Consider the following 23,779-nt stretch of genomic DNA (forward strand, 5'->3'; position numbering starts at 1 on the left):
TTATTTCAAGCAACTACTGTATATTTCGTAAAGGTTATAGGAAGTTTTATAAACGTATCTAATACACACTGAAATGCAGTGCAACTTGGATTTTTAAATATTATGTCACATACAAAGCATTTAAGTCTATGTTTTTTCTACTCTTCTGCTCCGAACTCAAGTCCAAGTAGATGGTGGAATTGCACCAAATCACCCCATTAACAACCAGTAGCGATGCTCTCACAAAACGAGAGTATTTGCAAAAGGCGCAAACAAGTTCTATTCTCTGAAAAAGCTGTGGTATATATTTTAAAACAGTTTGTTCATTTTAGTCCAAAACAGGTTTGAATCGATTTTGAGTCGATCGCATGAGCCATCAGTTCATTTAAACGAATCGAACAACAAAAGATCGATTAAATCGCACGTCTCTAGCAGCCTCCATTTCCCATGTCCATTAAAAAAAGATGTGGCAGATGTGCAGATGCTGAAACATCTAACGCTAGAGACTGCGAACACTCTACTGAAAAATTCATGTTCATTTTCTGCCCCTCTCTCTCACTAATTGGCTTCTGACATCAATTATCAATGTCAAATGATAAAATTACAATGCCAAAGCAATTACCAAGCAAACAAAGGTAAAGACAAAGCCTCAGCACGGAACAATGATAATCGAGTCTATTAAATCATCTGCGTTTCAATAATAAAGTTCACATCGCTCTCAAGAACGAGCGCCTCTTCCTCCCTCTTTTTTTATTCCTTGTAAATCCAGAGAATTCTCCATTCATTTGAAGATCACAGAGGCATAAGGGAGATGGAACCTTTTTTTTTTTTTTTTAAGCTGAATTCCTAACGGTATCAAATTTAGGTCATGTGCTTTTGGTTGGAAGTGTACTGTAGCTCCATCTCCCCCCATTTTTAGTCCGTGACCAGGCAGCACGTGTCACCGTGCCAAGTCTGTACACGCGCAACAATTTCTATTTCGAGATGGTCAGAAAGAGTGCGCTACGCTAACGAGGGCTTGTACTTGGGTGAAATCAGCCTCTTCACCCTGAAATGGAGCGGTGTTAATTTGCTGTAAATTAGAGGGCAAGTTGACTTGATCATCAAGACAACTGACTGAATGGGGAGAAAAAAAAAACTACTTGACATGTAAGGTGCTAGGTCACTACGAACTTCAGTACCGAGACAGCTTCTGTGTGGCTTCTGGCTTGGATTTTACACCTCTCTATGGAGATATACCGGATGAATGAACTCCATTTTTCCCAAATGTTATCAACCACAAAAAATGCTGAGATAAGTACCAGTGTTGCTTTTTTTCTCCCCCAATTAACCTCCGTGAGCAACACTTAATTACTGTTATTTAAGCTAAAATGTCAAGACTTGCATGGGAAATGTCATAACTAAAAAATATTCCTTGTTCTTTTAGACATATTTTGTTAGTGGTTCATAAAGATATATAAAAGTCGCCATGAAGGATCCTAGGTACTGTATAGTCAGTGTGTTGGGTTGAATTCCATTGTCCAGTGGCTTTAAGTAAAATCATTGCTGAATGTTTACAAACGTGTATTTGATCTACAGAATATTTTGTCTACAACACAGACGCAAAACATATACGTCTGACGATCTGGTCCAGCCCAATGCAGCAATAGGGGTTTATTGTAAAAAAACAGGAAATCTAATTTAAGCTCAAAGTTGGAGGACAACACCTCTTCTTTTTCTTCTTCAGTTTTATTTCCGGCAGATTTTATCTTTCACTTTTCGGTGAGCAGAACCGCTTTGTTAAAAACGTCAGACTGACTCACTCATCAACTATACCGCTTTATTTTGTATTCAGGGCCATGGGGAGCCCATCTCAGGAGACTTGGGGTACGAGGCGGGTTACACCCTGGACAGAGTGCCAATCCATCTCAGGGCACACACACACACACACACTACGGGCAATTTGTGGACACCAATGAGCCTAACTTTGGACTGTGGGAGGAAACCGGAGTACCCGGAGGAAACCCACCAATCACAGGGAGGATCAAACACAGAGACGGGAATCGATCCCAAATCCTGGTGGTGCAAGGCAACAGTGCTAACCACTACACCACGGCGTTGCCTTAAAAAAAACGTTACATTTTACAGTAATTTAAAGCTTTGAGCACGTACTGTACAGTAAGCTTACATCCAATACGTGTAAAGTGTTAAGCTGGAGTCTTTAATCGAAATGATTTCAATTGGATTGAAGAAATTTTATCCATGTAAATGTAGCTAATGACTCATGGGGAAAAATCCTATTATAATTTCTGTGTTGTTTCCAAAAAGAAAAAAAAGAAAAAGACACCGTTCTGGACTACTCGCCATCCTGAACAGTTTTTCTTATCAACTGAGGACTGTTAATTAGCCGATTCCAGGATAAGGGTTAGGAAATGTCAGGGTACTGACTTCAGATTAGCCCAAAGAGAAACAGTCAAGTACTGTTAGGTCAGGTCTGGTTCTAGTCCATTTTTAATGTTAATTTTGAAGATACATACTGTAGAGTCTAAAATGAAGGAAAAAATTTATTTTGCATCAAAAAACAGTTTCAGGATGTGTATTTTTTCCCCCAGCTTGTGTTTGTTCCGGGAAATAAACAACAGGTGTATTAGTTTAATTAAAGGTGCCATGTTACAGGTCCTTTCGTTCGCTTCCATTTCAAACACACTGTTTTACTGTCTCTAGCTTTTAATGAAAATAAGCTACTGGGTGAATGAGTCTTCGTGTAAAATGCTGCCCAGAAGTCCAGTCAACTACAGTATGTCACACCTTCACCTCCACATTTTTTTGTTCTTGCCTGTAATGACATCACAAAAGACACATTAAAGGGAACGTGTTTTGTTTTTGCTTCCTTTTACTTTGCATAATAGGTGTCCTTTAACTTCCTGATCGTGGTAAAACGTATGACCAGTCCGAACTCACAAAAAAAAAAAAAAGAAAAAGATGTTTTAACTCGTAGTTGGGAGATCCGATTCATTACCCAAGCGTTTAACAAGAGCCATGGGTTGCAATTCGCTATCCAACCCCACTCAGCTAGTTTACCATCGGCATTTCATCCAGCGGTTAATTTAACTGTTTATTAAACGGTTTAATCTCTTAATGCTAAAACCTATTCTGGAGCAACGATCATCACAGAGCTATTTTGCTCAGTGTAAATTTCTGCTCCTGAATCTTCCACTCCCTCTCATTCACCGAGAGAGTAACATGTACTGAACCCGGCGACGACATGTATCCACTCCTCTGTGCCTTAAGGGCAGCCCACGAGCCTCTTTTTTGTAAAAGCTAATCAAAAAGCCCGTCACAGCTCTCTCTCCAATTCTATTCTCGTTCTTTTTTTTTTATCTCTCTTTCCCCATGAGATCTGCGTCAGCGGAGTTTCATCCTCGCATCTCCTTCAGTCTTTCATCCAACAAAGCTCATCTTTGTTTTTCTCAACCTTTTTTTTTTTTTTACTCCTCCTCTGCTTTCCTTTTTATTGCCCGTCATTCTGAAAGGTACAGCCACCTCCAGCAGTGGCACTGGAAAGACAGAGAGAGAGGGGCATGAGAGAAAGACAGCTAATCCCCAGGTAAGAAAGCACTTGAGAATATGGAAATGAGGCTTTTTGAATAAATGCACCTGGGTACTGCACTGTCTGATTATCTAGCCCCATGCTTTATCACTCTCTCTCTCTCTCTCCGTCCTTCGCTGTGCCTGTTCCTCTCGGTGGGCGAGCGCTAAGCCGAGCTACTCAGCATTTTGCTCATTTAAATACGGGACGATCGGTTGACCTCTAGCATGGGCGAAACCGCTCAACAATGGTTACAGTGCGGGTTCACCGAAAACGCACTGACAAAACAACATCTAAAGATGCATTTTAATTAATAGACTTCTGTGGTGATATAAACTTTTATAAAATGATATATGCATTTAAGAATGTATAAAAATTTGTAAAGCAATTTACTAAAAGTATTTCATCTTCCTGAAACACCTGTACCAAGTACAGAGGAAGCTTAGTGCTGGAATCCTTTAAACAACTGAAATTTTTATTAAACAACAAGCGACTAAGTTTATCGAATTAAGCATCTCGATTTCTAATTGAAACTTTACTTGTGACGTACACAAAAAGAAAGATGAAATAAATTGCACTAGAGCGTACACTTGCATTAATATTTCATTTTCATAATGTTAATGAATTTTATAATGTTAATTTTTATTTAAAATATTAAAATGTGTTGTAGTCTTGTGTTAACATCTACAGTACAATCTCAGATTCCTACAACGCGACTAACGCGTGCTTCCCTAATTGGTTCTGTTTATTTTATTTTACCTCCATCTGTTTTCCTGATGCGTGCACCTGTTCAGCCCATAACTCCGACGAGTATTCAAATCAAACCGGGATTGCGCAGAATAACTGAAAAACTCGCTTTATTTCTCTCTACATATAAATATAAATCCCGGCTACTCTTATCCCATCCACAGAAAGTTTTCTCAGTATGCCGGAGCCATGATACGACATCATCGTCTCTGCTGAAACGCTGGCCTCCCAGGAACTCCTTGAATCCGAAAAATATGTCCAAAAGTGTTCTGTATTAACTGTCCACTGCACAACTTACACAGGAGTTCAGCGAGCCTGACACTCTGAGCCATTTCCTCATACTGTATTTGGGCCTCTTACAGGAGTTCCTTGAAGGCCGGCGTTTTAAATATGTAGCTAAAAAAAAAAATACTTTGCACGTTAATGGTATTCAAGCGCTAGTGGAAAGCTTAAAAAAGAGCATCAGTGTAGCAGAGAAATAAAGCGAGTGTTTTACTCCTATAACTGTAAAAGTCCCGGTTTGACTCGAACGCCCATCTTCCGTCGCTATAGTATACATGTCTAAGTTTATTTGGTAAAAATATAATATTGCATGTGAATGTGTATGAATGTAAATCGTAATTTGTAAAACGGAAACCTCGGATTAATTGTATAAATTAAAAAGAGGCAACAATCACAATCAAGCAGATAATTAGAAATCAACTTCTATTAAAAACGAAAATGACATAACTGGTGTGCAGAAACAATGAATACTTCCATCTGATGTGTAAATATGCTATTGATGTGATTTACACATAATTCTACTACTTACAGTACAGTACAGCAGACCTTCTCATCATCATCATCATCATCATCATTCTGGAAATTAGTGATAAATAAACCCCAAATTCTGAACATGAATGTACATGATGTATTAAAAGGGGACTTATGAATAGAAATCATATCATGCCGTGTAAAAGTTTTTACACCTGGTGTTCTTCCCTTTTTTTTTCTTCTTTTTTTTACCTCCGCCATGTTTTCTAACACCTACCTAATGACTTACACTTCTTTTCCAAACCAAATCTTTACCCGAGCACCCCGGTACCCAGACGAAGCATTTCGGATCCTACCTTGACGTCGACGTGGGCCATGAGCACAGCGAAGTTGGTCAGGTGTGTGCAGGAGCAGGTGGTGTGCGTGCGGTTGGTGGCGAGTAGACGGCAGTCCTGCGTAGACCAGAAGCCCGTCATGCTGCGCTTGGAGTAGCTCCAGAACGAGCAGTTTGGGTTGAAGTTCTCCTCCGACTGCTGCGGGCAAAAAGCCAAGCACGGCGTGAGGAACACGGGTCCTAGAGGCCATTCCTTTTCTTTTTTCTTATTGTTTTAAACTGTTTCATCTCGCTTCCTTTATAGAGCGCTAAGTCGCTTTGATTGAGGAGGAACAAATTCCTGGGAGTAAAATTTCTTGATTTTCTTAATGTCTACACTTTAAAAGCACTGCACTGATGCTGACCCGTGGGGAAAGAAATACAAAAGCCGAGAACGGACCAAAAAAATATTTAAAAAATCCTAACACCCGATGAATTGTGGAAATTATTTTACTGAGGGTAAAAAAAAAAAAAATAGATCGTGTTTTTTTTTTTTTTTTTTTACATCACCGACGTGAAATGTTCCACTTTAATCATTATTTTTCGGCGAGATCAAGGCTGACACAAATATCCTTTTCCTTTTTTTCCCTCTGTTCTGTTGTTAACAGCAATTCCCTCTGCATTTCGCTTACAGCTGTTTATTATTGATGTCATTATTAGAGCTCTTGACCGGCCTTAGCGATACCATTAAAGACAATATAAAAAGAAAGAAAAAGCTAGACACAGGAAGAAATTATGGCAATTATGTGAAAGCATGTGTGTGTGTGTAGGGTTGGTTTTAAACAGCTATAAGTCTTCCAGCACTTCCCAATAAAGCAGCACACGTCTCCTTCTCCTTTATCATTTTAATCCCTCGCTCTCACAGGCACGAAAACACTCGGAAACAGCATCTCTAAGCTTGCAGAGCTTCTTTAACCCGGATAACAAGCGCGGGCGCTGGAGCCGAATGGCCGCGCGTTTCTGTCTACCTGGGCTCTGATTTGAATCATGTGGAAAAAGAGAGCTTATACTAGCATAAACGCCGGCTGTATGAGTAAGCGACCTGCAGGGAAAACTGATAAAGCTGGTATTTATACAGCTGCCTCAGGCGCCCACTTCCACTCTGAAGTGCGCGCCGCGCAGAAAGTCGACCGAACAGGAAATAGTGTGGAGGGAAAAGGGCCAAAGTTTCTCCGAGTGTCTGGAAGAACGTTAAATCAAGAAAAAAAAAAAAAAAACTATTTTTTTCCTCTCTGTGGGAAAATAAAGGAGCTTGCGTAAACAACTCCCAAGCTTATGGATTTATGAAAAGTCAAGGTAGGGTGCAGGATTGTAGTAATGCTCCTGACATCATCGCAACCCTGCCAATTTTCTGAAGTTTGCTCTTCCAGTTGCCATGGTTTCTCTGGCTGCCAACATAAAGAGGTCCCACTTGGATAATTTGTCAATTTTCCACCGCTAGCCAGCTCCTCCCTAATAACCAGGCCACCAAATCTTCTCAAACCGCCACTCGTTCTACATGTATGGAGGCCAGCACTAATCTACCTTCTTCCACGTTCACGAGACGGCTCGTAGACGCCATAATTGGCCAGTATCACTCTAATAACTGATAATGCAAAGAGATTGAGAGTAGATCTTGAAACGCTGCGGACATGGAATACCGTTATAAGATGTTCAGGTGCATGGTAGGGTGGAACCCCAAGTGCCTCCTTACCTGGATGTGGCGCACCGTGAATATAACAGGGTCTGACAGGTAGACTTTATTGCTGTCCTTGTTGATAGCAGCGGTTATGATGGGCGAGTTGACGATGACGGTGTAGTTGGTGCTGAGGGCCTCGCTGCTGAACTTCATGCTGGCGTTTTCGGTGGACAGGTACGTGCCCAGGTGCTTATAAAGCACGAACGCCATGCGGATCTCACCTGGAGGCGTCAAAGAAAAAGAAGACGAGAGAGGGGTTATTACTTGTGCTGTCATCACTACTCATACAAGAGTATGGGAAAATCGATTGAGTTCTACCTTGAGAATTTATTATTATATATTTTTTTTATCAATTCCCATTATTCCCCCAGATTTTGTCCTCTAAATTAGTTGTAGCCGATATCCCCTTGTCATTAGGGCACTCTCCAACTAGGAAGGGCTAAGAACCAAGAAGCAGCGCATGTTCGCCCCGAGAAATGTGACGCCAGAAAGCCTTATCTCATAATCAGGGGAAAAAGCTGGTGACAGTGGTAGCTCAGTGGTTAAGTTTTTTGTGATTCTGCTGATCAAAAGGTGTCAGGCTCAAACCCCCCCTCCCACCAACACCAAGCTTTACCACTGTTGGGCCCTAGAGCAAGGCCCTAAACCCACAAATACCCAGATGTACACTATAATGAGATGGAAAAAAAGGCGATCTGCTAAATGACATGAACGTACTGTAAGAGCTATACGCTTCTTCTGGTTGTGTGAGCTCCCATACTAGAGTACTGTACCATCCACCCGGCCCCCTGAGGAACATCGGCCAATCAGCTCTTATTAGGCTCCCTGCATCACCTGGGATTCGAGCTTGCCTGAATCCCTGGATGATGGGACACACTTGTTACCGCTGCACCACTTCGGGGGCCTGCTTGTTTTTAATATATATTTGCACGATTTCATTAAATGCACTCATGTGTGGACAAGAACAATTGGTCCCAGACTGTCAGAGGTGATGGACTAGGTCTTTTTACACTTGCTGAATTCTAGCATGACTCATTTGCAGTCTGAAAACCGTTCGACTCTGAATTGACCCAATTACAGAAAATGAACCAAATAAACCTAAAATTTGCCTCTGTTCACTGCACTCGGGGGATTTTTGTGATTTCTATGTGCATTTGCCAAGGGATAATAAAACTAAAAATAAATAAATAAATTAAAAAAGTTTTACGAGAACATTTTTCACCCTTCAGTCATTGCGGCTGTTTTTATTAATTAATTAATGAATTTATTTATTTATTTCGCATAGCAGTACGCCATTCATTTACATGTTAATTGCCTAACTGATCTCTACAAGCTTTTCGTTCATAATTAGCATTGTTAATATTAGTATGTGAAATAGTATCAATAGGTCACAGACATCCAACAGTCTTCTGTATTGACTTTGGTTAAATGAGATTTTCTTTTTCATTCCTGCTTCGCATACTTTACATTTAAGGACTCATTAAAGTCCCCCCGGCAACACGGTTTGCAACGGGAGAGTGAGATCGGCAGACGGTGGTGCAGGAATAATAGAAGCCCTTCCGCTTAGCTTTCTTTTCACAACTCATGAAAGTTGCATGAGTGTTTCATACATACTGTATTTCTATCAGCAGTATGACGCTAATTAATCAAATAATCTGCAATGATTAATGAAAGAGTGTTACCAATATGCTTTTTGTTGTTGTTTTATGTTTTTTGGCTCATTGAATTACGTCCAATTATGTCGAAACCAAACAACATAGTAAAAGGGTTTCATTATTTTTTTTGTACTTTGATTGATCTTACCAAATAGCAATGCTGTAATGTAACAGAGTACAGTTACTGTACATTTAAAAGGTTTTGGGTGGACGCCCTTACCCAGAGGGCCTTGCTCAAGGGGTTTGATCCTGCGACCTTCCGAACAGTGGTCCAACACCTTAATCCCTGAGCTATCAATGCCCCTGAACAGTACGAATTAAGGACTAATACTTTGTTACTATACTTAATTACAATTCCACATAAATTCTAACATATTTTATAGCAACTTTCATTTTTACTCCACTACATTTCCTAAATAAGATGTGTACTTTTACTTCAATGCATTTACCCTACGCATTTTTTTTTTCTCATTACTTCACCATAATGCAATACATGTTTTTTAGCTCAAGGGGCGTTCCCAAGGTACCTTGAGGGGTACGGCCCAGGAAGCGATTTAGCGCCAAACAAACTAACTAAACAACTTTTGCGCGGACTAACAAACTTTGTGGGGACTGAGTGTCACTGAAATATTGGCACCTTCCTGTCCAACTTGAAAAAACATTGAGGTACATCGTCAATGTTATTTAACATTAGTTAGTTAGTTGGCTATTAGCATAAGCCTGTTCAGGCTAACGTGGTGGCTAGGTGAATGTGTGCTACCTAATGTCGCTGATTAGCCTTCATGCCCGCCTACATTTTTTTTAAAAACCTGAAATTAATTCAGAATTTAATGTTTAAAAAGAAAAAACGATTATATACAGTATTATACTTATACTATAAGGAAGCCACAGTAACATTCATTATCATTCTTCTTCTACTACTATTTACTTTTCTGTTACTTTTCCCTTTAATGCTAAAGTTTCCCTCCAACACTTAAAGTTTGTTTAATATTAAAAAGTTACTCCAGAGAGTTAAGTGTAGTAAATATCATATGCTTTAAGACTTTTACACATGTAACAGTACAGTACTTTCACTTTAACTTCTCCCCGTCTCTTTTCAATTTTTAGCCTTAGATTAGATTTGAAAGCACCTTAAATCTTTTAAATGAAAAATAAAACATCATGTATACAATTACAAAAAGTTGTTTTCACTGAAGATTAATAATTATACAGAATGTCTCACTCCTAATGTGAGGCGGCTTTTCTTTGGCGTTCTTTTTTTTTTTTTTTTTTTTTTTACTCCTCTTCAAAAATATGAATGATCTCTTGGTGCTGTAGGTTGTATTCATAGGAAGTTTGATTAGATGGGGCTCGGCAGACGTGTAATGAATACGCGTCGCCCGTAAAGCTTTGTTCCTCACAGCTGCACTTTGCGTGCGAGACAAAAGTTTCAAGAGAGCGTTTATTTTTTTATTTTATGAAAAAAAAAAAGCCCAATAGTCTAGCAACTAGAGAGACGATTTGATTTAGCCTCATTGAAATGTCATTGTTGCTTTATCGCCGGGCTTGGATAAAAGCTACATTTCGGTTCCCCTACCTCCCACTCCTCTTTTTTCCTTCCGTGCCCCCACCTTCTTCTGCTAAAATGAAATAGCAATCCAGACACAAACACACACACTGCACCAGTCTCACTGAAAAGAAAACCAATTTGCGTGATTCCTTTCGTTGACTGTGAGTAACCAGCCACTGGGTGGGAATATTAAGGACAGGGGATAAAGAAGCCGGTTTTGATGATGGGTGGCTCGCGGCCACTTGCTTACTCATAAAATGGCATGCCGCGTGAAACTGTGTCTCATTTGCATGGAGGCGCAAGTAATAAACCCTGCAGTAAAGGAAAAAAACCAAAACATCCTTGATGGACAAATCAGAATACAAAATGCTCAGGCTAAACGGGAAACACTTCCCTACCTGGTGTAATGCGAAACACAGGACTCGCACACTAATATATTTTACATCCTGCGTGATGCATTAAAACAGATGGGAGTGCCGCGTTCGTTCCTCGACTGGAGGCGCTCGATGCACAAACCGAGCTCAGCTTATCCTGCACGCAGAGTCACTTGGGGAATCTTTTTCTAAACCTGATGCGAGCGAACTGTTATAACCAGTCTTAACACTAATGACTCAAACCCGCTTAGTTTGAATTTTAGAGATAATATCGTGCATGCACATTTTCTTATAATGTACAACTCCACCTGTTACAACAACAACGACAAGGGGGAAAAAAAAAAACATCCATTTAGGCAGCAATGCAATTTCATTTCAAAATTAAAAGTATTATGCTTTTCAAAGCCATTATGCCCACCCTTATTACATAAGTCATTATGCAAATGCTTATATAAGCGCGTTGGCTCATTGGGACGTTCCTTATTGTGAAAATTAGGGTGGCTATAAAAAGAAAACTCTGCCTAAAAGCTTGCGAAAATGAGCGCTCCGCTCAGAGCCGTGGCATCTCAAGCAGCCTATCCCAGGCACATTATATCATACTTAGCATGACTCCATTTATATCCTAATTGCCTGGCTGATCCCTACAAGGTCTTATTTAGAATTAGCATAGTTAATATTTGTAAGTGAAAAGTTTCAATAGGTCAGGGACATCCCGTAGTGTTCTGCAGAGTCTGAAATTGGGTCTTTAACAAAAAAAAAAAAAAAAAAATTAAGAGCTTTACATATTTAAAGCCCCTTAAAGGCTTTGCATCTGTTATTTAATAATCATTTAGCAATTGCGCAAGATCTCAAATTGATTGTAAAACATCTGGCATCGGTAACACCCGCCGACGTATTAACAGCCCACAAGCGTAATGAACCACAAACCTAATACAAATCTGCAGCTTTTAATGTAATAATCCCACGAATATATATATAAACATGTCATCATCAACTTTTATGTCATGATCTGAGCTAAATGGCATCAGGCTGCTGAGCGTCTACTGCGTCGGCGCATACGTCAATCAAATAAAAATGCAATTGGAGCCATGGGTAAACCTTTAGTACTTTTACAAAAAGAGGAACTCCTTTAAGTGCCCTTTTCTTTCAATGGAATTTGATCACCAAAGGTGTTCCGTCTTTGGAGTTCCTGGGAGGCCTGTGTTTTAGAAGTGAAGCAAGCATGGCTTCGGCGTAATGAGAAAACATTCTACCACGATGGTACTGTATCCATGCACTAGTAAAACACTGGGAATATACAGAGAAATAAAGGTAGTTTTATAAAAAAAAATTTTTCCAAAACAGTGTTCTAATATTTTGCACAAATCAAAAGTCCTGTCCCAGCAATTGTAAAACCATGGGTGACTTGAACCCCCCTGGTATTACATTTGCAGGCTGTTATTAAATAGGTGGGTGTTAGAACATCTCCTGAGCAGCTTGTGCTATAAAATTTGTCGCAAATATTACATACAGTAGCAGAATGATGTATTTTTGTCCGCATCACTAAGCGTACAGCACTCGGCTCTAGGTGACCTACCGTTTCTGCCGTGCTGTTTAAGGGTGTTGGCAGACAGGTGAATGGAGTTGCTTTGGTCACCGGTCTGAGGAAACTTCAGATCTGGTAGGTTGCCATCCGTGCTCATCCGAGCCACCTCGAGCTCTGCAGGAAATTAACAAAAGCACACGGGCAAACAGGAAGAGATTATTAGCTCTGGGCATTAACAAATCAGTGCCAAAATACTTCAGGGTCATGGTTACGGGCTGACAACAACGCTGGGTTCCATTCCAATATTTACTCCCTGGTTCGTTTTCAAATGTAATGAGCAGATAATGAGTTTTTATGTTTGTCAACATATAAGGGGAAAAAAACACACTAGATTTTAACTGTACTATTTATGAGTCTAACAATATTGATGAAATTGTTGCTACGGAGGACAAGCAATAAAGCACACATATGATATCTAAACTGTGGACATTTTTACGCCAGCGTCATAGACGGCAATGTGTCAAAAAAACAAAACAATGCTCATCAATGAACTCTCTGATTTATGCCACTTTATTCACTTTTTTTACGACAATGAATAGAAAGATAAAGTGGAGTCAGCATGGGGCAAGTGAGTCCTGACTTGAATAGTCCTTTTCATTTCAAAACCCTTAAGGCGCCACGAGTCGCTGAGCACAGAGCATTGTCAGTGATGCTGAAAATAACATGCTAATCTCAGCAAATCTGCTTGCTATTTTATGAGACAGGACATACACGCGAACAGCACAGGATCAAAAGCCACGAACAGGAATATGCCGTTCCGGTTCTCTTTGACAACCCGAGTTGCTTGAACCAAAAAGGATTTCTTATTTTTTCTTTTCTTTTCATTTTATGTACTTTGCTTCACAAATACAGTATACTGTATTACTGAAATGCTGCAATATTGTGCAATAGCTGAAAATTTAAGCTGTACTTTTATCAAACGGTGCTCTGTTTTTAATCAAATTGAAACAGAGGAATTAAATCGGTGTCTACGGTCTACTACTGGTTCAGACTGGCAGCGGGTGAGTTCAGAAAGCAAGGCCAGGACATGTCACAGTGGAGTGGATGTTGGCTGACTTGCTCTAGACTCCAATTTGGATCAGCAAGGTGCTGGAGATGACTTTGATATGGACTCTATGTTGGATCAGCACAGCCCTAGTGCAGACTTTGATTATCATAGCATTGGGACTCAATTTTACCCCCCGAGACCACTTTGGAGCGGTATTGCACTGGCTCTGACGTTATTATAGTCTGCATTTTAAAACTGGAACAACATCTACTGTATATTTCACTTTATTTTTGGTTTTTCACAGATCAGCTGTAACAATAAAACATTAACATTATAATCTCACGGGTACTGGGTGTACCTTTGTGCATCCACTGCTCTGGCCCCTTGATGCCTGGCTCTGCAGGGCCTCTGGATGTATTCTGTGGTGTTCTTTGGTGTCTGCCACCAGGATGTTAGCAGTAGATCAATTGCATGCTGTGGGTTTAAACGGGGTGGCCTCCGTGGATCGGACTTTGACCAGAGCATCCCATCAGTGCTCGGAATCTGGGGAATTTGGGGACTGAGGATTGGCGGTCTTGGCTGGGCTGCAGTGCACTGCCTTTCTATCGTGGCGAGCACTGACTTTTTTTGTCCTGTATTTACTTTTTTGCAAGATCGGACTAGACTGGCTAGCCTTTGGTCGTCACCGGCACTAGGGTGAGCCTTGGGTGCCCATGAGTGTGCCACCAGTTTACTCTTATATAATTGTGTGTTAATGTTACATGGTGTTAATGCTAAAATCTTAAAGGAACCTCACAGTACAGAGTAGCACTAATGGGACTCCAGTTTGATCATCATGTCACTAGGAATCAAAAATGCACCTAATTGTTGATCAGAACCACACTGGGTTTTACTTTTTAGAAATGTGGACTAAAAACTGTAAACTTTTAGTTGAATAAAACTTTCCCCCCAGATTTTCCTCCCCTATGTAGTATTCAATTCCAACCCGTGACTAGCTACCACTACCCGTCAGTTAAGGATGGCCGAAGACTATCACATGTGTCCTCTGAACCACGTGATGCCATCCAACCGTATCTTCTTGAGCCATAGAGCCGTAATCCTTGTGAGTCCCATCCTACGCCGCTGAGAGTACTCGAAAAAATCAGCTTTCTCCAGGCCTCCGGCTGCGGGAGGCTACAGCATCACTCCTAAATCAAACTAGCGATCTCTGAATAATAGGGCGAGCACTTTACTACTGTGCCACTCTGGAGCCTGGATAGCCTTTTTAAACATAGCACAGCTATAGAATACACTTTGGATTATCAAAGCACTGGACAATCACTTTATTATAAATTCTTTTTATTTATAAAAAAAAAAAACTGGAATAGCATTAGAGTTTTCTTTGCTACAGACTATGATTTGGCTTATCATAGGTTGGGACTAAAAGTAGTCTAGAATCAATGCGTCATTTATTATAGACCTCCCTCTTGATTATCTTGGCTGGACTCATTCTTTCTATAGACTTCAATTTAAGCATACTTGAATATTCTGATTCAAAACTCTATTATAAAGTCAGAGCAAGCCATACTAACCTTCCATTTCACTCTTACTCTCTCTGTGGATGTTTTGGAGTATGCAGAATTGAAGTGCACTTCACTAAAGGCTGCATTTTTTATCATAATGGTATAGGGACTAGTTTTTATTATGGACCCCATTGTGGAACTGTACATGATATGGGTTCACTTTGAAATAGTTTCGGATCAGAACGCCATTCAAAAGACGCTGTTACGGTATATACTCCGATTCAGAGCAGCATAACTGGGACCTCATTTTCTGGTAAGTTATTATGGATTGGATTACCATCAAGGCTCATTTTGCTATATACTGTTCCCTAACACTGGATCAGTGTAGATAGTGTGGCATCATTCTCCTACAATCTGTAAGTAGTAATATAGCATTAGGGCTCACTTTACTATGGACCTCACTTTTGATTATCATGGTAATGGGACTCATTTTGGAAAGGACTCCTTTTTGGATCAGCATAGCACTGGGTCTCACTTTACTATGTACTTGATTTTTTAATATAACACTGAGAGATTCTTCTCCATGTACCCATTATAGATCAGCACAGCCCTGAGTCTCACTTTACTGTGCACTTGATTCTTGATGTAGCATTGAGGGGCTCTTTTGCACGGGGTCCGTTATAAATCGGTATAGCACTGGGGCTGACTTTTGCGACAGATTCCAGTACTTGGACGCCTGTTTGGACTCTGGATCATCACAACACCAATGGCTCACTTTATTATGGATTCCATTTAGAATTCACATAGCATCAGGGCTTTCTTTGCAATGGGCCCCATTTTGGGCCACTGAGCACTGGGCCACACTTTGCTACAGTTTCGGATCAGCATAGCTTTAGAACATCTCTTTGCATTAGAATGTCACTGAAGATCATAATGAAAGCATTTCTCTACTGTCATCTCCGTTGTGATTTCAGTGTGCCAGGTGGATGACACAGGGGACAAGTAGGCCAAACAAACCTTATAACACGGCAAACTAAGTGTATCAAACAGGAGCTGGAGGTGTGCTAAACGTGTCAAACCTGCCTGATTAATCTCAGCGCGGCATGAAGGGCATAAAACCAGCACCATAAAGGAGCTTGTTGGGAGTGACTCCTGCTCCCACTCTCTCTCTCTCTTTCTCTCTCTCTCACACACACACACACCGCCCTGAATCCCTTAATATCAAGATAAATTGGGTGCCAGACACAATAAATTCCATTTTATTAATTCCCAAAATGCTCGCTTCTCCAGCACGGCTAGAGAGACCTACATTTCAGAGTTGCCATGGCAGCCGGTTCTAACTTAATCCTTGTGTTTTGGAGAAAGGAGATGCACTGTATCAGCAAATCCATTCTCACCAAACAGGCAAACACAACACTTCTCATCCTCACCACGCTACATGTAAACCCCAGTCCCTGAGAAATACACATCGTCCGGTGAACATGCATAAAGCAAGACCATCCCTACCCTTTCGAACGCTGGTGTTTAACCGAAACATGCGGGTGTCCTCAAAATGTTTTCCATGCATCTCAACCTACAGTAAAAGGACGCAGAATATCTGCTTGCCACATGCAAATAAACCTGCTGAGTATCCCCCTGCTACATAAGCAGACATATGGCCATGCAGGTCACTTTGGGATCTGATGACTAAACCATATACCTAACATTCACCTTTAAACCTATTCATCGTGCAGACAAACAGGCGCCCAACCCCTGCGCAGTTTCATAATGAAATGAATTAGAAAGAGCCAAAGAGCTCCTCCAGACGTGTTATCTCCAAATCTATCAGAGGAGCCTTTGGGACCTGGCCAAGCTAGCCAATGAAATGCTCATTCAGAATACATAGTAAAGAAGTTGAGATCAATGTGGCCCAAAGCCTGAAAAACCCTCAGGTGAGATTATCCAACGCCTCATAAAGAGTTCAGTGATTATTATTAGTTTTTGGGATGGTCACAATAACCCTCCAACAAGTTGACCACTGTTGAGCCCAAAAAGTGGAATCCAATAAACAGGTTAAATAACAAGTGGATGACTTTGTAGAAACGCTCTGTGGTTCCCTGGAGAATGCGCCTTCGAGGGAATCGGGGCCGGTTCACGCTGAAGTGGTTGACATGGCTCATTTCGTTTTGCACTTTTAAAGAAGTTACATGCATTTAACTTGATTTTTTAAGCGTGAACTTCACTGCAGTATGTGATTTCATATGGGGAAAAAAAACAAAAAACGAAAAACCTTTCAACCTTCAATTTAAACATCTCGCTTTAGTGCTGTCTTCAGATTATGGTTAAAATTGTATGAAAATTTAATAGCACCTTAACTTTACAACTCAATATCATGGTCTTTATGACCACCGTAGCGTTAAATATTTATCTGGGCTCACTAAATATTTCAAGTAGACTTGTTAAGACCATTGCATTTTTATTTATTCATTTTTTTTTTCGGCGCTTTTTTCATGTCTGCTTTTTAGAAAACAAGTTTTTTTAAATGAAGAATCAGTAAATCTGTTTAAACGTGTACATCTTGTTTATAAATTAGATTTTGCTCCTGTGTCTGGTTTTCATGTCCTCTGAGCAGTTTTCAGATCCGCTCAGATGCAACCATCACACCTTAAATGCTATAATTTTCCATGCCAGGTCGGGAGACCTGCTCATTTTACCTCATGTTTTGGATTGCTGCCTTGTTGCAGATAAAACCCACATTTTATTTCGATTTGTTCCTCAAAAAACGTTTGAGGGGACACAAACATTATATTTAAAGGGTTTTTTTTTGTTTGTTTCCGTGTTGTTGACCACATCTTGCAAGAAGTTCTATTACTTCTGTAGCAATGAGGGTTTTTACGGGGCTGGGTTGCTAACCTGATGCCCAACCTTGCATCAATGGTGGCAGATTAGCAGTGGCGGGGCTCGAACCCCTCACCCGCTGACCCCCAACTGTCCAAGCCATGACTGTCCCCTTTATTCAAACTTAATAGCGACACTTCATGATAACGGTTTGCCCCTTGACTTCTTACCCATAAAGCTTCATCATGTGACCAGTGTGGACTTACGGATGTTGTTGGTGTTCTCCTGGACCACGTCGGTCTTGAGCAGATTGTCGGCCAGTACGAAGGCACCTTGCTCCACCGTGTCCAGCAGCATCGTGGCAGCACGCAGCTGGTCTCCTGCTGACAACGCTCTCCAAGCCGAGTGTGCCTGGGGCTGCAGCAGGTTATTCACCGTCTCCACCATCGCCTAGGGGAAGAACACAATGTTAGCGCCGGCATTACAATAATCCTAAACAAAACATCCCTATACAGTGTGCTCGGAGTTTTAGTAATGACGTTGAAGGCATGGCTTGGCGGTTCGATGCCATGAGCATGTGTCAGACAGTGTTAGCTTTTAGCTCTGCTATTTCTATTCGAGCCAGAGGGAAGTAGGCTCCTCTGTTAACCTGTCACTACTAGCATGGGTCATGGTCTAGTCACTGACTTTGCTTTGATTCATGAAGCTATAATACTATATAAACAAAAGGATGTTGTTTTTAAGAGTTAATGACCTTAGAGTTAAAGGGCTTTCTTTAGGTGAAGGAATATAAAATAAAGGAATAGTGTTTTAAAATTCTAGCTAACAAACCTCATGAACGTTTCTTACTAACCAATCTCTAATGGTCATGTACAGTAATAAATCCATTTATTTATCTAGGAACCTCTTAGTCCAACTGAGGACTGTGGAGGCCAATATATATATTTATTCCCATTTTTACGACTGTGGTAGAACCTCTGGTCAAAATTTACATGAGAATTTACACACTACGGGAAATTTGGGAACGGCAATTAGCCTAATCTGCATGTCTTTGGACTCTGGGAGAAAACAAGAGAACACAGAGGAAACCCCGCAAGCACACAGGATCTAAAGTGAGAATTGAACCTGGACAATGAAGGTGTGAGGCCACGGTGTTCTTAGTTCAGCCCTCCCGTTCATTTGTCCCATTTTCACAAACTCATCTTGTCCTAAGTTAGGTGTTAATCTACAATTGCCCTTATTTTTTAAATCTGAATTTCTGACCTACCTTCAGATTGAGTTTTTTTGGGCCCCTTTGACAATTTTAAAGGACTTTTCCAGAGAACCGTAAAGATTTTTAAGCACATTCTATATACTGTAACTAGCTAATTACATTAACATCTGTTCGGAAATATGAGCTTTCCGCCATAGTTGAAGTGTTTTTTATCCCTTATTTGTGCAAATAACATACAGTAGAAAAAACAACAATGGGTTGAATTGTGTTTCAGAGAAAACTTGTTCCCAAGGAACTTATTGTGAATATAAGCATGATTTTCCCTAAGACAAATTTTATTAAATTATTATTATTTTTTTTTTCCATAACAGGTAAAGAAAATAAAAATTGCCCTGCCCTTCTAATGTGCATTTCTAAAACAAATCTTGGCCCAGGTCTAAACATTCAAATTGGTCTGCAGTTAAAGAAAACTGCTTACAGACTATAAAGAGCCATTTGGACTTGACTAATTGCATGGAAACATTGTGTCGACGAAAGATCTGTCGATGGAAATTATGGAAAGAATTATATAACTCGGAAGGCAGTCTGATTATGCCTCCAGCGTCCTAAGAAACCTTTCTTCCAACACCCCTGATGGTATCCAAGCATCCCAAGTGGAACCCTTGGATCACGATTTTCCCTGTGCATTAGTGTAGCAGGGGATTATATAGAGAAATAAGGTAGTTTATATTTTCATAACTGTGTTCTGTTATTCTGCACAATCAAAAGTCCCAGTTGTCCAAACTTCACTTGAAAACCTAACAACATGACATTTTCCTCCAGCTCATTATACTGAGGCTTCAATTCTGAATAGAATGCCATCGCCGCATGGTCAAAGTTAATATTTTGTGTTTGTCCGGCTTAAACCAAGTTTATCTGAGAGGTAATCTTAAAGCACTTTTAATGCATTAAATACATATTATACCAACAACAACACTGGGAAATAAACTAGGTCTTGTTTATGTACTGTAGCAACTCATTTACAAGCAAAACCCCTGAACTCATTTATGAGCGGAACTTGCTCAGATCCACGGCTTCATGTCTAATCTATCACCTGAACACCGTGTAGACTAAAATCTCCATATTCAGATCAGGTACTGGTGGCAGCACGGTGCAGGTTGTTGTTGGACACTAAAATACCTGCCCTCAGCAGATTGATTCATTGCCTATTAATAATGTTTAACCTCTATTACTGAAGCCTGCTCACTTCGTAGTGCCTCCAATGAGACGTGCACCACAGTGCTGAGACCGAGAATCCAGGCCAATTAAAGATTTAAATCGCCGATGGCTAAACATGACGAGAATACTGATGGGAAAAAATAAAAAATCGAAAAAGTATCGAGGAAATACTTGTATGGGAAAGTTTCTGCATGGATTGACTGCTTTCAAGAATTTTTATATACAAAAAAAGTCTATAAAGCTTTGAGAAATCTCTTTAAGGAAAGTAGATAAAGTGGGAGAGAAAAGAATTTAGAGAACCGACAGCTCTCACTTGCATCTTTAAGTCAACTTTCTAATTTTTTTCCCCCCACTTCAAAGCCCACATGCTCAGGGCTAGAGTTTACTTCCTCTCGATTTTCAATGTGCAGAAAGCTGCATTTAATCCTAAATGCAAGGCATCATACGTGTGAGAACACATCATCAGACCCTTCAGAGGAAGAAAAGGCCAGATCTAATGCTGGGTGCTGCCGGAGCAGACAGTGAACCCGCGGGATACTCTGGCTTTTGATCAATGGGCTATGAAAGAGAATGAGTTTTTTAAACAGCAGGGCTGAGAAATCGCACGGAGGGGGAAAAAAAGAAGAAGAAGAAGAAGCAACCGTCTGTCTGCCCATCTGTGTGTCTGTCTGTCCTTTCGTACACACATTCAGAAGGAACATGCAATAATGTGTGAGCCTTGCCTTATCAGAGTCGGAGGCAGATGGGAAAATGGACGCTTCTGATGAGGACGAGAGGGGGATTGTAGGGATTTGGCTGGAGTGAATGAAAGGGGAAATAGTGTTTCAAGGAGGAGAATGTTTTGAAGACAAAAGCTTGCTACTTTCCATCCAATCGAAATGAGTAAATAGTGTATGCAAATGCTGGAGTTTGTTGCAAGAGTATACAACAGCACCGGTAAATTCTTAAAAAAGGATCTTTAGGGCCTTTGGGGTCCGGTTTCTTAGAGAAGAGTGTCTTGTGTTTTCAAGTGACTGTTTACAGGTACAAGAACGTAAGCAGTAACAGGTTCGTCTCATCATACATTTCAAATTAAATGTACACCGATCAGTCATGACATTATGAACACTTGAACAACAATAATCACCAGAAAACTGTTGGCAAGATCCTGGGCACACAAGGCTCTCCCACGTCCGTGGGGACAAAAGGTCCGCACGTCCGCTCTAATCCCACAGGAAAGCCAATGCAGCACAAATCGGTGAAAAAAGCTAACGCTTGACACGATAGATAGGTATCAGAACACCCAATGCACACCACAGCTTGCCACATGGGGTGGCAGGCGAAATTTTAAAATTGATGATCCGACCACCAAATCCCCAGGACTGAATCCGATAGAACGTCCATGGAATTCACTGGACAAACAAGTCTGATCCATGGAAGACCCAATTTGCAACTCACAGAACCAAATGTCCTGGTGTACAGCACGCGCCTGGAGGTCTGATGGAGTCCTGTTCCAAGAGCTACTTTAGTGGCAGAGGTGGAACCTACACAATACAGGATTTAATGTTTTGGGCTGCAAAGTTATGGCTGAAATGTGTCCTAATTGTGGACAAATTGCTGGGAAATCAGATAAAAATTAGCATTTTGATGGTAACAGAAACTTCCCACCACTGATTACTGATTATATGTACCATCATTTTAAGAAAACGGTTGCTCTACAGACCTCAAATCCCCAACTGAAATTTAGTGTTTTGATTCTTTCGTTTAGCTCCCTATCGCCATCCAGTTTAACTCATTTCCCTTCATCCTGCAAAGCCTGTCTGGATGCTAAGCTCTTTTTCCTCGGCTGCTGCGGTTAAGGCCGGCCTGAGGAGAGTTGCGCTGCTATAAGGGATTACATGTCTGATCCTGCACGTCCCACCACACACAAGCAGATTACCGTCTGACCCTAGATCAGCCTGGGCCAAGCCACTTCAGCAGGAGTGACTACTGCACACAGACTCGGGCCTGAACATGTCAAGGGTTCAATAAGAGCTGCCATTACGCATCTGCGTCAGGGTGCTCGAGCCAAGGCTGCTTCTGAGGGACTGTCATCTGTCTAGTGTATGTGTCACAAAAAAACTGGCAGCTTTTTTTATTTTTATTTTATCAAAAACTGATCGAGTGACATTCTGCTTCACGGAACTGTTGCATAAGCCATTCAGGACATATATAACATTTACAAAGTCGTATTCCAACACAACTCAGCTGCCACCAAGACAGCTTTTGTCAGTTTTAATGTCAAGATGACATAAGTATGGGAAGTGATGTAGATTTCTATGTGACTAACATTAGAACATCACAACAACTATTTCTGCTTTGTCATCAAATTATTGTCACAAGCAATAATATTTAACTGTTGTTACAGTATAACGATTACTATGAGGTCTGTTGGTTACGCAACAATGACTTTGTCAATGACTTTGGGTTTTTTGATGTTATGTCATGTTTTAAACTTGACAAACATTATTAGTATAAAAAATATTTTGATACACAATGGTTAGCAGAAGGCGACATAATGGCATAGTGGTTAGCACTGCGGCCTCGCACCTTCAAGTTTAAGGGGTTTGATTTCTGCCTTTTGTTTGTGTCTCTGGAGTTTGCATATTGTCCCCATGTTTGGCGGGTTTCCTTCGCTACTCCGATTTCCTCCCGCAGTCCAAATGCATGCAGGCTAGGTTAATTGAAATTTTCAAATTGCCATGGTTTACCTTAGTTTCCCCGGGATTGGACGAACGGATGTTTAGTAACTAGAACACGGTTCGAAAGGTTCCAGGTTCAAACCCCACAACCACCAAGTTGCCCCTGTTCGGACCTTGAGCAAGGCCCTTAACCCTCAACTGCTCAGATGTGTAATGAGATAAAAATGTAAGTCGCTCTGGATAAGGGCGTCTGCCAAATGTAAATGTGATGATGGCGAATATTTTTGACCAAATGTCAATACTGTTCACGTCATTTTAGTTTAGTTAAAATCACCACAATGTCAAAAATGTGAAGGTCAAAGTACCAAAAAGTCATAAATTTGTCCATGTTTGATTTCGTTACCTGATAATTTTAGGTCTCTGTAAATCAGAGTACAAAACAAATGATACAAAATGGAAATACTGTACAGAAAATTTTATAAAATAATCTAATAGCTGCTGCTTGAAATTTCACCACTAGTTCCATCGAATTCTTTAGGGCGATCCTAAAAATAAGCACTCCACAGAGTGACTTCGGATACTTCGGTCAGGTCATTTATCAGTATTGACTCAGAATCAGGCTGATAGAGTTCAGCTAATGAGACCGTAATGAGTGCACTGTTCAAGCTGCTCACATTTAACCTCCATCGCATACCCACGGTCCAATGATGATTACAATAATAAATGGCTCAATCCTTGGTGAATTAGGACGATGCAGCCGGAAATCTGCATTCTGGAAGACTTGGTCTTTTGTTCGTCTGTTATTATGGAGTCACCAATGCCCACGAGGACTAAAGGCCAGCCCGTCTCACAAAAGTCAATGCTGGCCATGATAGAAAGGCAACAGAAAACCCAGTCCACCACATCAACAGAGCCCGAAGCTCCTAAAACCCACAGATCCCAATCTGATCAAGTATCCGTGGAAAGTGCCAAGTCGAGTCCATGGAGGCTCCACTCCCCAACCACCAGCACCCAAAGGATCCACTGCCTGGCGGCAGACACCACAGCACCCCCTTAAAGGTCTTGTGGAAGCCTGAAGCCTGAAGCGCCAGAGCTGCCCCGGTCGCACAAGGGAACCCCG

The 23,779-nt window shown here is 40.8% G+C and overlaps 1 protein-coding gene across 13 annotated transcripts in view; it reads right to left on the reverse strand.

Annotated features, from left to right (window-relative positions):
- The window catches only part of LOC128508385 (adhesion G protein-coupled receptor L3-like), a 321,516-nt gene that overhangs the window by 50,907 nt on the left and 246,830 nt on the right, over positions 1-23,779 (reverse strand). For all 13 annotated transcript variants that reach the window (XM_053479696.1, XM_053479700.1, XM_053479690.1 and 10 more), the window contains 4 exons: positions 17,835-18,018; positions 12,253-12,375; positions 7,114-7,319; positions 5,404-5,580 (listed from right to left, as the gene is read on the reverse strand). In XM_053479696.1, coding sequence (XP_053335671.1) covers positions 5,404-5,580; positions 7,114-7,319; positions 12,253-12,375; positions 17,835-18,018 — 690 coding nt within the window. The remainder of the gene's footprint in view (positions 1-5,403; positions 5,581-7,113; positions 7,320-12,252; positions 12,376-17,834; positions 18,019-23,779) is intronic.

Source organism: Clarias gariepinus, chromosome 20 (genome assembly GCF_024256425.1).
Source record: "Clarias gariepinus isolate MV-2021 ecotype Netherlands chromosome 20, CGAR_prim_01v2, whole genome shotgun sequence".
NCBI classification, from domain to species: domain Eukaryota; kingdom Metazoa; phylum Chordata; class Actinopteri; order Siluriformes; family Clariidae; genus Clarias; species Clarias gariepinus.